This window comes from Odontesthes bonariensis, chromosome 19, assembly GCF_027942865.1.
Source record: "Odontesthes bonariensis isolate fOdoBon6 chromosome 19, fOdoBon6.hap1, whole genome shotgun sequence".
In the NCBI taxonomy this organism is placed as follows: Eukaryota; Metazoa; Chordata; class Actinopteri; order Atheriniformes; family Atherinopsidae; genus Odontesthes; species Odontesthes bonariensis.
The window spans coordinates 20,923,590-20,937,404 of NC_134524.1; the positions used below are offsets into that span (position 1 = coordinate 20,923,590).

Here is a 13,815-nt window from a genome sequence, read left to right on the forward strand (position 1 = left end):
CTGAGTTTTCCGTTTCACAAAGGGAGGTAACTCAACCCCGAGAAAGAGGGGTAACTCTACCCTGTTTCACAAAGAGAGGTAACTTAACCTCTCGGTCAGTTACCGGAGTAACAGACTCTCTGAACCTAACCTGGTCGGGACCAGGTTTTATTCAAGAAACCTTGAGTTTCTTTCTGTCTCCGCCCTCTTTCAGCCACACACGCCATTTGATTTCCTCATTCATTCATTCAGCAGAGCGAGTTCTTCTACTTCTATAAGTCCATTAGGCACAGTAGGAGGCAACTTTTTTCACGAACATGTCCTTTTGACAACGATCCCGTGGATGAAGGTGCAGCATTATTGCGCAGAGAAATAAATATTCGTCGGAGATGGTTATCAGACCGCGCATAGATTTTTGCATTTACAGACAATTATCTTTTTGAGCGGCACCATCAGAATGTGTTGGGACAAAAGAAAAAAAAGACATAAAAGACAAATAAATATTTGTATGAATAGGCTTAAAAAAAGACATATATAGGCCTATTATATTTTATAAAGGCACTCGTGTCTTGGGGGTGGATTCCCTCAGCCTTTGGCCTCCCGTTAGAGGTGGCGGTGCTGGCCACCACCCGTTTTACGGGCATCTGCCTTCTTTCTGTTGGCTCAGTAGAAGTCTGTGTTAGTTTAAATAGGCTTAATTATTTAACAGAACATGATATAGATGATGACTCTAAATTGTCCTTCGGAGTGACTGTGAGTGTGTGTGGTTGTTTGTCTCGTTTGTCTCTGTGTGGCCCTGTGATGGACTGGCGGCCTGTCCAGGGTGTACCCCGCCTCTTGCCCATTGACTGCTGGGATAGGCTCCAGCCCCCCCGCGACCCAACTGACGGATTCAGCGGTGTATAGATAATGGATGGATGGATGGTATAGATGAGAAGACATAGTTTATGTGTGTGAAAACAGCATTATGTTGGGAATAAAATAACTGCACAGTCAAATAGCCACTTAATATTTACTTTACAGTGTAAAACATGATCAAAATGAGGTACCTCCATGCCGAGGTCTCACCTGTTTGAACAATGTTTTTATATTTCATCTTAAACTGCTGCCAAGAGCGCTTCTCCCCCGCGGGATTGCACCTAAATGAAATAAATGAATGGGCTACCATTCAAGCAGTTTTCCTGTAATATTATTATGATTGCAAAGGACTACATTCAAACTTACACTTTTGCTGCTGCAACGGTGTTGCACTTATTTCTAAAAACGTAATGAAACTTGCCGTATGAGCGCATTAAGATTTCCAATTCGAGGTTGGTAAAAAACGTAGCCCCTCCTCTTCCCCATTGCCATGATGACTCGTCGAATCGGGGCTCCATTGATGCTGGCTTTTTAAAGGACTTATGAAACGAATTTTAATTGTTGGAATTTCACAGTTTTTGCTGCTGATTCTAAAGGTTCCAAGCCTTGCGATTAAAATGAGATATTGTCTGGATAATAATTTATCCGGGAAGTCATGTTAAAACTGGCTCAAAAGGAGCCACATTTTGTCTTTTTGTGCGAATTCATTTTTTTATGCGTGACGTCATAGGGTTGACACAGAAGTTCTGGTAGTCTAACTGTAATGGCGGCGTCTATGGCTAAGACATCAAAGCACGGTGGAAAATATTGTGTTGCTGGAGGGCCAAGTCAAGGCCGGATTAACTATATGGGCCTGCGGCACAGTGCCCAGGGGCACCAACCATTCACAGCCAGTGGGGGGGCACCACACGACAAACTTTAAAAATAGTTTTTTCATGAATGTTTGTACACTTAAAATGATTACACTTGACATAAATATTCATATAAAATTCATTATTAAAACTAATGTGATAAGAACAGCAACGATATATCATAATTCTGAGCAATAGTGGCCTAATGTGAACATTAACCCCCCTCCCTCAACCTGTCAGTTGAGCCATTCCACTTATGGTGAAATGCATCATGTTTTTTAAAAAACGCGGTAAAAATAAAAATAAATGGATAGACATCAATTGAGTGGTTGTGCGAAGAGAAAAATAAAAAGACTCCAGGCGTTTAGCGGCAATTAAAAATGTTCCATTGTTAGATCGTTTCTTTATAAAAACATCGACAACTGCTGTCACAACCAGCTGGCTATTGCTAACGGTCCCACCATCTACCACAACCGGGCGGCTAAATATGCAGCATCAGAACGGCACGACGGTAAGAAAACCAGGTTTCTTACAAATGATCTCTTCCAATGCCAGCTGCCGAACAAACAGTCAGTGTCTAGAGATTGGCTAATATATTCCCCTTCAACCGGCATGGTGTATTGTTTTGCGTGTAAATGCCTGGCCGGGCAGCAAAATGCTTTCACCGAGGGGTACAGTGACTGGAAACACCCGGACAGAGTCACAGCCCACGAGAAGAGCGCAAGCCACTGCGAGTGTCTGCTCTCACTTCTCAGGAGGTCACGGAATGCGGGTACGGTTGACGTTGTTCTCATTGGAAGTATTGGAGAGAGGTGTTGCGACGCATCGTGGCCGTGATGAACAGGGTGCTTGCGCAAGTCTTGAAAGTCTTAATAAGTATGGAATTTTGAAGCACTGTTTTCCAGACCTTGAAAAGTCTTGGATTTTGTGTGAAAGTCTTAATAAAGTATGGAAAATAAATGTATGGTAGAATGTTACAGTATGCTCAAAGGCATTTTGAAATGAGAAATAGGAAGGTAGACTATAAAACTATAATTTTACTAACTGCTCACTTACTGTATTAGTCTAATGGGATGAGATGTGAGTGAAGAGACTGAATTCTACATACATTCATCCATCCATTCATTTTTATAGATAGTTTTTATGACACTTGTTTGATGTGAAATTCATGTACTTGTGATTTTCATGTTTTGAAACGTTTTCATCAGTAAAAGTAGCCTGGGAATTCCCATGCTGCTTTGCGCTCGATTTCATTCTCACTGCAAAGTCAGCCTGGAAACCACCACCCTTATTTTTGCTAGAATTTGGGAACCAATCACAGAACGATGGGGGGGAGCAAGACGATGACGACGTCTATGCGCTACACCGAAGCTTGTAGAGCGTTAATCCAACATGACAGCGGACACAACGTTACCGTTCAATGCAGCCTTAGAAAGTGTTTCGGAGTAGATTCACCCTGGGGTCATTTGAACCGTGATATCCAGCCAAGTAGCCCCCCCGAAGTTTTTCCGATATTGCCTGAACATCAGCTGAGTTACCGAGTTATCCCAAATAGCTTAGTAGGCTACAAGCGCTAACGGACCCTGGCAGTATCTCCAAAATTACCACACTAAAATCACATGTCATGACACCAAACTTCTACAGTAGCACAAATATGGTCTGTACTCACCAAACGATGCATTTGGAAGTTTGTACATAGTCCAGGAGTTTATTATTATCATCAACACAAGCCTGATAGCTTTTCTGCTGCTAAAGCTTCGTTGACGTCACTTCTGGGAGCTGGGAGCTTCAAAGTAAGATGAGGGTTGATCTACTACTGTAGACAACAAAGCAAGGCTGCTCAATTTCTCCATTGATAAAATAAATTCACAACTCTACAACCTAAAAATTCATGTAGAATATAGCATATAGGCCTACTTTGTTGTCAATTTGACTAGCTTAGAGCGCAAGTTTACTTTTATTTTCCATTTTTTTTTCTTCTTCCTCGTCGAATTTCTGTCGTCATCTGGTATAAGTGATACAATTGGCTATGAATCGCGCGCAAAGCAGCATGGGAAGAACCTGACGTCATTTGATAGACATTCGTAGCGCCCAATAAACGGCTCTAGGCATTCGTAACCACGCCTCAAATACGAGAAAATGCACACCTAGTTCCCAGACCACCATCTCATTGAGATTGTGGACGCGTCAGCCAGGCTACAGTAAAAGCACAATTTACTGTGAATAATGCATTTGTTCATTGAATACTAGCCTATGAAAATGAACATTTCTTATAAACACAGTTGGTACAATCTGAAGTAGGCAGTAGGCACACAAGTTACAAGTACATAAAGTTAAGGTCCTGGGGAAAAAAAGTATCACTTTTAAAAAAGTCTGGAAAAAGTCTGGAATTTTGATTTGGAAAAAGAGCAAGCACCCTGATTAAGTTTTTAAGTGTGCGTGGTTTGGCATTCCGGGGAGACAACTTATGGTGCTCTGGGACGGCTGTGGCAATGACGTCCCCCTGGATAATAGGAGTGTTGTTAGTGCTCTTTGGATGCTCTTTGAATTAATAATATATTTCAATATAGACAAATGCTCTTCAAATTGATACACATTTTGAATCTGTGAATATATGGATGCTGTTTGGATTGATACTGAATTGAATTGATTGGTTTTAAATGGAGATATTTGAATAATCCTACATAATGTATATAGATAGATGCTGCTTTAATTGTTACTGATTTTGAATGAATACGTTTGAAAATGTAGCCTTGGGGCACTTGAGGTTTAGTGCCCAGGGGCACCACATTGACTTAATACGGCCCTGGGCCAAGTGGTGTTTGTTGCAAAAATAGCAGCTTCACTGAAGGCATCTCTCTGCACATGTTTCCCAAACTAAAAAATACTGGAACTGAGGCTGACAAGGAGAAGGCAAAGACAGGAGCACGGTGGATCGTATCACTGCCTGCTGCCGCCTGCCGATAGCTGCACCTGTTACGGTCTTTGCTGCTCGGAAGCAGGGGACTGCTCGCTCTGCTCTTCGGTCTGCACACATATCCAGCTAGAATTTGGCGACGTTGTGAGTGGCTGGCCGTCTACCTCTGCTAGCTTTTTTTGTGTTTTGTCATGTTTTTATCGTTTTCATCACTACTGATGCATGATCGCCTGAGTCTCTTGAAAATCAGAGATTCTGTGGACATAATATCGATCACGTCAACGATCAAAGCCACCGCCACCTGTTTTGGCGTCTGTACCCTCTTACCTATGGCATCTACCTGGTCGGTTGCCACGCAACAGCCGTCGCAGAAGACGTGGAAAGAGAGGTGGAGTAATATGCCGGCTGAAAGCCCACCTGGCTTTGCCCTCCACCAACAACGCTCGCCATCTGCTGTCTGGTCTCTCCGGTGATTGGCTCCGTGGATCAGTCCTACCGATGGCTGCTGTCAGTCGTGCCGAGGCCGGGTGCCCATCTCCCTGCCGCCGACCCGTGAGGATCCGCAGACGGGGCCGCGCACTGGAGGATCTCCAACCCGTTAATCCACGCCATTGTTTATTAAGCTTACATTAAAACCATGTTATTATCACATACGTTTTTTTTTAAGTGGCTGGATTTCAAAGTGCCCCTTCGTTAGGTTTCAACGTGTCAAAGACAGCGCAGCAGAATGCCATATCTGCGAAACCGGCATGTTCAAATCTTTTCCAGTTTACCACAGCAAACATACACTATTGTGTCATTTGATTGATAACATCTTAATAATAATCAGCGTGTAGTAGGAGCGATGGCTGTTTTGTGCCCGCCGATCCTGTACCAAAAATGGTAACTTTAATTTCCATTACCCATACGGGAGGTGCAGAGAGCCTCTACAATATAGATATTAAATCAATTTGTGTGGCTTAAATTCAACGAAAGTTTTTCCACATAATGTTAGAGGTGTGTTCTTTCGATCTGCTGATGTTTGTATCAGAATTTTGGTTCCTTTATGAGATATAGGTCCATCAAATGTATGTTGTTTTCGCAGCCAACCATACTAGCAAATAAGGGAGTCAACCCTATGACGTCACGGTCATGTGGCCAATTTCGCACCAAAGGCCACATAATTCACACTTTTAAATGGCCGTTTTAACAAGTTATGCCCGGAAAATTTAGTGCAAGTTGGATTGATGGTTTTAGAAAAAGACAAAAATTTCATTTGAATGATAGATGAATATTTGTTTCAGTTCATCTTTAAAGTTGTGGTGCACACGCAAAACTCAAGGTGAACCTACTCAGAGTTGATTAAACTCACTCAAATCAGTGTTTCTGGAACTGAAAACTCAGGGTTTTCTATCTCAGAGTAGATCAACTCAGAGATCAGGAATAGACTCAGAGTATGTTGAACCTGCTTTGTGAAACGGACCCCAGGCCAGGAAGGGGGAAGACAATCGGGTCGGGCGGCCCTTCTAATGAGGTGTCCCTTATTAATTTTTCAGGGAGTTGGCAACCCTAGCGACGTGCTACTTTAGCGACATTCAACAACAAAACAGAACAAAACAAAACCCGGTAAAAGTAAGGAGAGAAGAAAAAAACACCACCAAGAAGCTAATATGGAGAGCGGGGAGGCCACCGTGTTCATGGTCTGCATGATGGTGATATTAATCACATCAGGCGTCTAATATTGAGGCTGGAAGAGCACACAGAGAGTCAGGAGACGAAGGATCGAGTGCAGGCGAAACTTTTTCATTTCATGAAGGTAGAAAGGAGAGCAGAGCGCCGCAGACAAAGGAGACAACGTGTAAGTTTAACTTATTAAACACCCGCCGGTTGTGTCCGTGTCATATGAGTAAACATTTCAGCCGTGATAGCATGACAAGGGACGTAGCTACCGACCACCACACACCTACGTCAGATGTGTTCCTATAGAACCCAGAAAAGACCCGACCTCAGAGAAGGAGCTAAAATGGTTATAGGAACTGAGGGCCATGGTCTTGAGTTCCTGTATGTCCGAATGCGGGAGAAAACGGCCCCGTGGATTAAAAGGTTATAGGAACTGCCAAAGGTTCCTACAGTCCTATTGTTCAAAAACCTATAATAGGGTTTAATGCCATTGTGGAGATAATGAGGGAGAGAGAGGACCAGGTTCAGCTAAGGGAAAGAGTAATTTTGCTCAGAAACTCACTAAGACTAGGATCAGGGAAGGCAGTAGCACTGTTAAACCTTATTCAGGGAGCTACGAGTGAGAATGTTATTTACTCTGTCAAAACAGGCCGCACATCTGTTGTAGTTCCAGGAGGACAAATACAGTGCATTAGCTGCTCAGTCAAAACGGGATTGATCCACCTGTTAATTTGGACCACTTGACCTGTGAACAACAAGCACTGGTTAAATAAGTTCTCTGTGAGGAATCAGGTGCATTCGCCAGAAAGAAAGATGAAGTTGGATACATGAAAAACTTAAAAATGGACATTAAGTTAACTGATGAAGTCCCAGTAGCCAAAACGCACAATGCTATACCTCGACCCTTGTATGAGTTAGCTATTATATTCTAGAGCTACGGGTGTACTGCAAATTAATGCTTGTGTTGAGGACAACATTTTTGTTGCAGGGGAGGAATGTGGCACCTGGAATAAGACTTCACTATGTTTATATAGTCAGTTAATTGTACAATTTATTGTGAAAAGTATTATTGCACTCGCAAATAGGTGGCAGTATAAGCTGTGACACTGAGTAGCAAACCTTTCAGAAGAAGAGTGCGTGAAAACGAAAAAGGAAGGAGACGCTCTTGTTCAGTGTGGATGTACGTGAGATGCTAAGATACCTACAGCTTGTTGTTGAGAGTTTTACCTGTCACACCGGTGAAGTAATGAACTCTACATTTTCTACACCACTGAAGTCTTCAATGTGTGCAAGCGGTGTAACATCAACAAACTGCTTGTGCTACAGATTGTAAAAAGTTTGACCCCTTTGTTAAATGATTCAACATGTTGAAAATGTTTCTCTTGTGCAGGAATGGCAGAGCTGTGCCTGATGTTTTCTTTATTCAGATCATTTTCTGATTTCTTGAATTTTTTTTCTCTTCCATTTCAAGTAACATTGGGAATTCTATCAAAAGGTAGGCTACTCCTTTTCACCCCATTGTTTCATTTGATTTTTAAAGATTTGTAATGAGGGGATTTGTACTGACTAATATAAGTGTGCCAGATTACAAAGTGGTCTGTCTCACTTTATCAAATCAAGGCAATATTTTCTTTTATCTAAAATGTTAAACATCAGGATGAGCAGTAAAAGTCCAAATTAAAAAAAAAAAAAAGATGAATAAATAGTCCCAGATGGCCCAAGTTCACCCCCAAGGTAGCAATATTAATACATCTTTAGGGAGGTAACTGTAGCTTGGAAGTTACAGTTTGAAATAGTTTCTTATTTTTAAATGGGCTAACAATAATCTCTCCAGTTGGAGGGTTTGAACGGGCTGTGCAACCAGAATTACAGGGGGTTAGCTGAGTTGGAAAATAGTTTGGCTACTTCTGTGTGTAAAGTTACTGTCTCCTTTCTACATCACAGACATTCAGACTGAAATTTAATTTGACGCCTTTTAATGATATGAACAGCCAGTGCAAAACCCAAATGTTATTGTAGTACAAACAACCAGATCAAAGAAAAAGAAAAAAAAGCTTAAAAATTAAAAACTGTCGATTATAATATATGATTTTCATAGAGATTACACATACTGAAAATAATTTTCATGTCAAAGTAATTATCACAATGTGTGAAACAAAACATCATAGACCAAATACCAAAAACGAATAAGTATTTGAATTTAAAAAAAACGTCTTAACATGATTCAATAAACGTATGTATATCATCTCAAACTTACAGAAAATGAATAGAAATAGTTGGAATTTCCATCTGTCAAGACATCATTTCCTTAAAAATGAATATAACACCATAGATACTTTTTCCCTATGTACAGTCATTGTAAAAGAAACTGTTAGGTAATTTCAAACTGATATCGTACATTTAACACTAAATCATTCATTTGACAGCTTCTGTCAGTATTATCGATGCTCCAGATTATATAAAGAAAACTAACAAATTATCTCATCAGCACGGATGAAGCTTCATGTACAATATATTGAAAAAGGGGATTATACTGGGGTCGTCTGTGGCGTAGTGGGTTAAGCAGCCGCCCCATGTACAGAGGCTACAGTCCTCGCTGCAGCGGGCCCCGGTTCCAGTATTTGTTATCAACAACGCGGCACCTGCCTCCACAAGTGCTTTACATAAAATAAAAGCATTGCAGCAGGGAGTGTAAGAAGCATTAAAAATACATAAAAGAATATAAAGAGAAACAAATAAAATAATTTAAATGAAATTTACTACTTTCTGCAGATTTGTTGACTGCATATGGACTCTTGAGTTCCACCAGGATCACCAACGATGCATGTTTGGATTGTCCAGGATGGACTGCACTGCTGCAGGATGACTGACTGAATCATTTTTTAAAAAAGCAGATGCACAGGTGTTCCTACGATAAGAGTCAAAGGCACAGAATGAGATGCAAATAGATGACACATCCGTTAAATCCTATTAAATTCCGAAGTTCCCTCCTCCATGACAGCTTCTGCTGCCATTTTCATTGCCTCCATTGGATTTTTTGCTCCCTTTGCTGCATCACGTCCAACAATACCACCTTTTACTCCTCCAACTACAGCTGCGGTTGCTACTGCCACACCAGCAACAACGCCAGCCAGTGCTACCTGTCCTCCTGCTGCCGCCATTACTGTTCGAGCCCCCGCTAGAGCCGATATCTTTTTTGAAGACTTCAATAATTCTGCTGGTCTCACAAAGCTTAGAACATGTTTAACCATGATTGCCACACCGAAAAAAGCCCCCAACAAAGCTCCCGTCGCTGCACCTGTCAGGCAGATCATAAAATCATTGAACACATCTGTTTTGGCCTGTTTTCTGACCTCCTCTGGGGTCAAGTTTCCTGATGACTCTCTTATGCGCGCTTCCCGTATCTGTATTTTTCTCTCCGCACTCCGCAGAAGGCCATTGGTGTAGTAGCGCCCGCTGTTTTCCACGACCATCTTGTCTATTGTTTGAAGTAACGCCTCCAGCTGGAACTGGTTGCTCCTGTAGTTGTTCTGCTGTTTGTTTTTCCAGTTTACGCTGTCAAAGACATGACACCGGCCGCCACACCTCTTCACCAGATCATTCAATTTCTCATTCTGACTGACAAACTCTTCAATTTTCATCCCTTCGGGGAGCTGGTTGCCGTGAGTGAAGACAATCACGGCGTACTGTAACGCACCTTCTGAGAAATTTTCCAGTATTTTATTTATGACCTCCTGCTCGTGCTTTGAGAATTTGTCCACCCTAAGTACAATAAGAAAAGCATGAGGGCCAGGAGCGCACTCTGTGATACAACTCATTATCTCAGGCCTCACATCCTCCTCAGACTCGGTGTCAAAAAAACCAGGGGTGTCGATCAAAGTGATGCTGCTTCCATCGATGGCCCTGGTCTCCGCTTGGCATTTCTTGGTCCCAGAGTTGGGAGTATGGTTTACCTCGAAAAGATCTTCTCCAAAAAAGGTGTTGCCCAGGTAACTTTTCCCTGATCCAGTTTTCCCCAGCAGGATGAGCCTCTTTGTGGTTGACGCTAGAAGAGAATAATGACTCTGATCAGTACATGAGTTTGTTTTTTTAAAGCAAGCTATTTCCCTTTTACTTTGGAGGAAACAATAGCAAGGCAAGGCAAGGCAAGGCAAGGCAAGGCAAGGCAAGGCAATTTTATTTATAGAGCACAATTCATACACAAGGCAATTCAAAGTGCTTCAGCCATTGCATGAAGTATGCTTTGGTTTAATTCAAGAAGCACTAATAAAAAGACCTGATCCACTACATTATTGCCTTCACATTTAGTAAAAAAAACAAAGAGCCAGGTTTCCATTCATTAGTAAAGCTAATTTTAAGTGATCTTTATAGATATGGAAGAAAAGAAAAACAAATCAGGTACAGGCTACGTTGCCAGTGGTTGTAATTCAGTGGAAGTTGTCCTGAGTTGATACAAACCTTGATATGGGAGAAAAAAAACAACAGCACAAAAGGAAAATGGAGAGAACTCTTCTTCAGGAATGACTTGAAACAGCTGGTGAGTCTCGGCATATTAATCTTTGCCAAGTCGAACGTGATTCACACAGTTGTTTCCATTCCACCTAATGTGCTGCAAGTCTCCTTTGAAACTTAAAAAGAATGTATAAACTTTTCCTTTTTAAACCTCTCCATTAAACTTCTCTTACACTTATCTTCTCTCTTGGGTCTCTTAGGGCTACACCCACCTTTGCCTTGATCTTGTTGCTGATAGTCATCGACGAACTCGTTACATTTCACAGATTTCTGAACGGATGTGAAGACCTGGAGAGACAAGAATGTACAGGGTTTAACATCAGTTCCCGAATACATTCATTCTTAAAAGACAATTTTACACAGTTATTTTAAGGTGTCCCTGATGAAAGATGACCGACTTGAAAACTTGAAAAACTATATTGCACTGCTGCGACCTGTGCCGTAGCACAAAAAGAATCCAAATCATCTGGAAACCAACTTTATAATAAGCAAAAAAAGGACTTTGTAAACTCTTCAGTTGTGAATAATTAGTGGCACCATGCATTAATTACCTCATAAGTCTCGTCATCATTGGGGTATATGACAATGCGGACCAGGAGCGGTGAGCTGTTGGTTCGGCCCTGTTCAAATTTATTAACTTCCTCCAGTAACACCTTGGCTACCACGGTGTCAGGAATACGAAGGGCAAGCCCAGACCCGAGCACCGGAAAAGCGACAGATCCAAACCCTCTGTTCTCACAGGCAGTCAGGATGTTGCTGATGCCCACTCGCAGCACCTGTAAAAGATAAACATCCAGAATTCTTCAAGGGCATGCACACAGCTTAATGGAAACACGCCCCACGCACACTGCTCTCACGACAAGAAATTCGAACGGAAATGCCCAGTAATTTCACCTGAACTGGAAGTCCATTTTCATCATTATCCCAGCGACAGAGGTTGAGGAAGAACACTGCATGAGATGGAAGTCCAGGCAACCCCTCCACCAGCACTGAGTCGCCAGGCATCGATTCATCTCTTTCTTCTGCTCGAAACCTTGAAGTCAGCTGAGGACCGACGATTTCATTCAAAATGTTCCCAATTCGGGTAGAGAGAGGATAATGGAGAACCATGGGTGATACCACGGCATCAACCTGAAAGAAGAACAGGACATGTGGTGCAGATTGAACAGCAAATTAGTCAGCTTACTGGTCTGTAGCCACAGTGATGTGAAATATGCAAAAAAGAAAGAAGCGTGGCAATTAGTTGTCAAGCCAGCAACTGTGTGTTTGCATAACTTTATAAGAAGGAAATGGTGAATATGCAGATAGAGAACAGCTGATCTATTTTGAGAGATGCTTCCTGTCACCTGATGATTTAAAATCAGACATCCACACCACTTTAAGTTTTGCAAGGTATTTCTCACCTGTTGGGTCTCGATGGTCCCCTGAACAATCTCTACACAGACTCTGCCTCCAGAGGCTTCAGGAACTGCATCGAACAACTCGTCTTTCTGTGACACATGTCCCGGTGATGACTGAATGCGTCTTTCCTCCTCTTGAATTTGTCTGTTCACTGCTTGTAGCATCTCATTGGTGTAGAAACCTCCACTGTTTGTGTTCACCATCTCTGTTATTGTGTTGAGCAGATTTCCCACCTGGATCTGGTTGTTTCTGTATTTTTCATGCTGGTTGTTCTTCCAGTTTTTGTTGTCAACCACATGGCAGCGGCCTCCACATTTCTCCAGGAGATCACGCAGATCCTCATTTCCACTCACAAACTCTTCAATCGTCATCCCTTCCGGGAGCTGATCGCCGTGAGTGAAGACGACCACAGCATATTTGAAAGCTTCCTCAGAAAAAGTTTGTTTTATTTTAGAGACAACCTCTTTCTCCTGCTCCGTAAATTTCTCCACTTTAAGTATAATGAGAAAAGCATGAGGGCCAGGGGGGCACTCGGTGATGCACTTTGCTGTCTCAGGTTTCAGGTCCTCTATATTTTTGCGATTGTCAAAGAATCCAGGAGTGTCGATCAATGTGATGTTTCTTCCATTAACCTCTCTGGTTGCACTCTGGCATTTACTTGTTTCAGAGTATTCAGTGTGATTCATCTCAAACACTTTCTCTCCAAATATGGCTTCAGCCAGGCTGCTTTTCCCAGCTCCAGTTTTCCCGAGTAGAACGATCCTTAGGTCTGCTGCAAGAAGAGAGTAATGATTTCAGATTAATGATAATTGCATGTAACTAATTGTTGTTGTACATCTTCAATTAAGTCTATGTATATATATATATATATATATATATATATATATATGTGTGTGTACATATATACACATCCACATACACCCATATATATATATAGATATATTTTCCACATATTAATCAGAAATGGTTGTTTTATAAAGCTACGGGAACATAAACTACCATATAACTGTCACTGAATCAACTGACTTTCATAGTTAAACAGAATCTTTTTTTTAAAGACCACAGCTTCCGCTTTTCTTGTTGCTGCAAGTTTTTTTTAAAACCATGTTGTGAGAACAGGAAGTTCATTTGCGTACCATCAAAACAGTATTTGTGCATTAATTCCAGACTCTTTAACCTACGCAGAAAATAATGTTTTCAGTCACCCTCTGTGACTCCAGAAATCAAATGAAAATTGCAAATGACATGCACTGATCTATTCATTCTAGTCAGAAAAAGCAGAAAAACGTTGTATGACGAAGCTACTATACGTTACGTGTAATTTCACCGTCACAAGTTGTGCAAGTTTCCGGAACGCTGTCAGTGAAAATGTGAGTAAGTCAAACTGACACATCCAAGCTTAATGGTGAGATATATGCATTCAGTAGACCTGAATAGCCTGCAGTATGTTCTCTTATTTGTGTAATGATGTTGAGGCTCGCATGCTAACCTCAAAATTTGTAGTTAATTGTCTGTGACTACAGTTTTTCCTTGTAGCCTGTCAGCCACTAACTGCCCTTCAAGTCTTCACTAAGTTGGGTCAAAACGTTTTGTTTCTTTGTTTGCGGGGTTTTTACAGATTTTAGTACAGTGTGCATA

At 41.6% G+C, this 13,815-nt stretch overlaps 1 protein-coding gene across 1 annotated transcript; it reads right to left on the bottom strand.

Annotated features, from left to right (window-relative positions):
• Positions 1-9,063: 9,063 nt before the first annotated feature.
• On the bottom strand, positions 9,064-12,944 carry LOC142368847 (GTPase IMAP family member 8-like). Its single transcript, XM_075451042.1, has 5 exons — positions 12,180-12,944; positions 11,671-11,907; positions 11,328-11,552; positions 10,989-11,064; positions 9,064-10,309 (listed from the first exon to the last, which is right to left on the bottom strand). The coding sequence occupies exons 1-5, from the start codon at positions 12,861-12,863 to the stop codon at positions 9,225-9,227; spliced, it is 2,307 nt and encodes a 768-aa protein (XP_075307157.1). The 5' UTR covers positions 12,864-12,944; the 3' UTR covers positions 9,064-9,224.
• Positions 12,945-13,815: the final 871 nt, after the last annotated feature.

What these genes read in the sequence shown, in the direction of transcription:
- LOC142368847 (XM_075451042.1), bottom strand. Translation starts at nt 12,863, where the DNA reads ATGAATCACACTGAATACTCTGAAACAAGTAAATGCCAGAGTGCAACC. An exon ending in GGACCATCGAGACCCAACAG is followed by an intron (nt 11,908 to 12,179) that starts GTGAGAAATACC and finishes TTCTTCTTTCAG; the next exon opens with GTTGATGCCGTGGTATCACC. An exon ending in ATGATGACGAGACTTATGAG is followed by an intron (nt 11,065 to 11,327) that starts GTAATTAATGCA and finishes TTGTCTCTCCAG; the next exon opens with GTCTTCACATCCGTTCAGAA.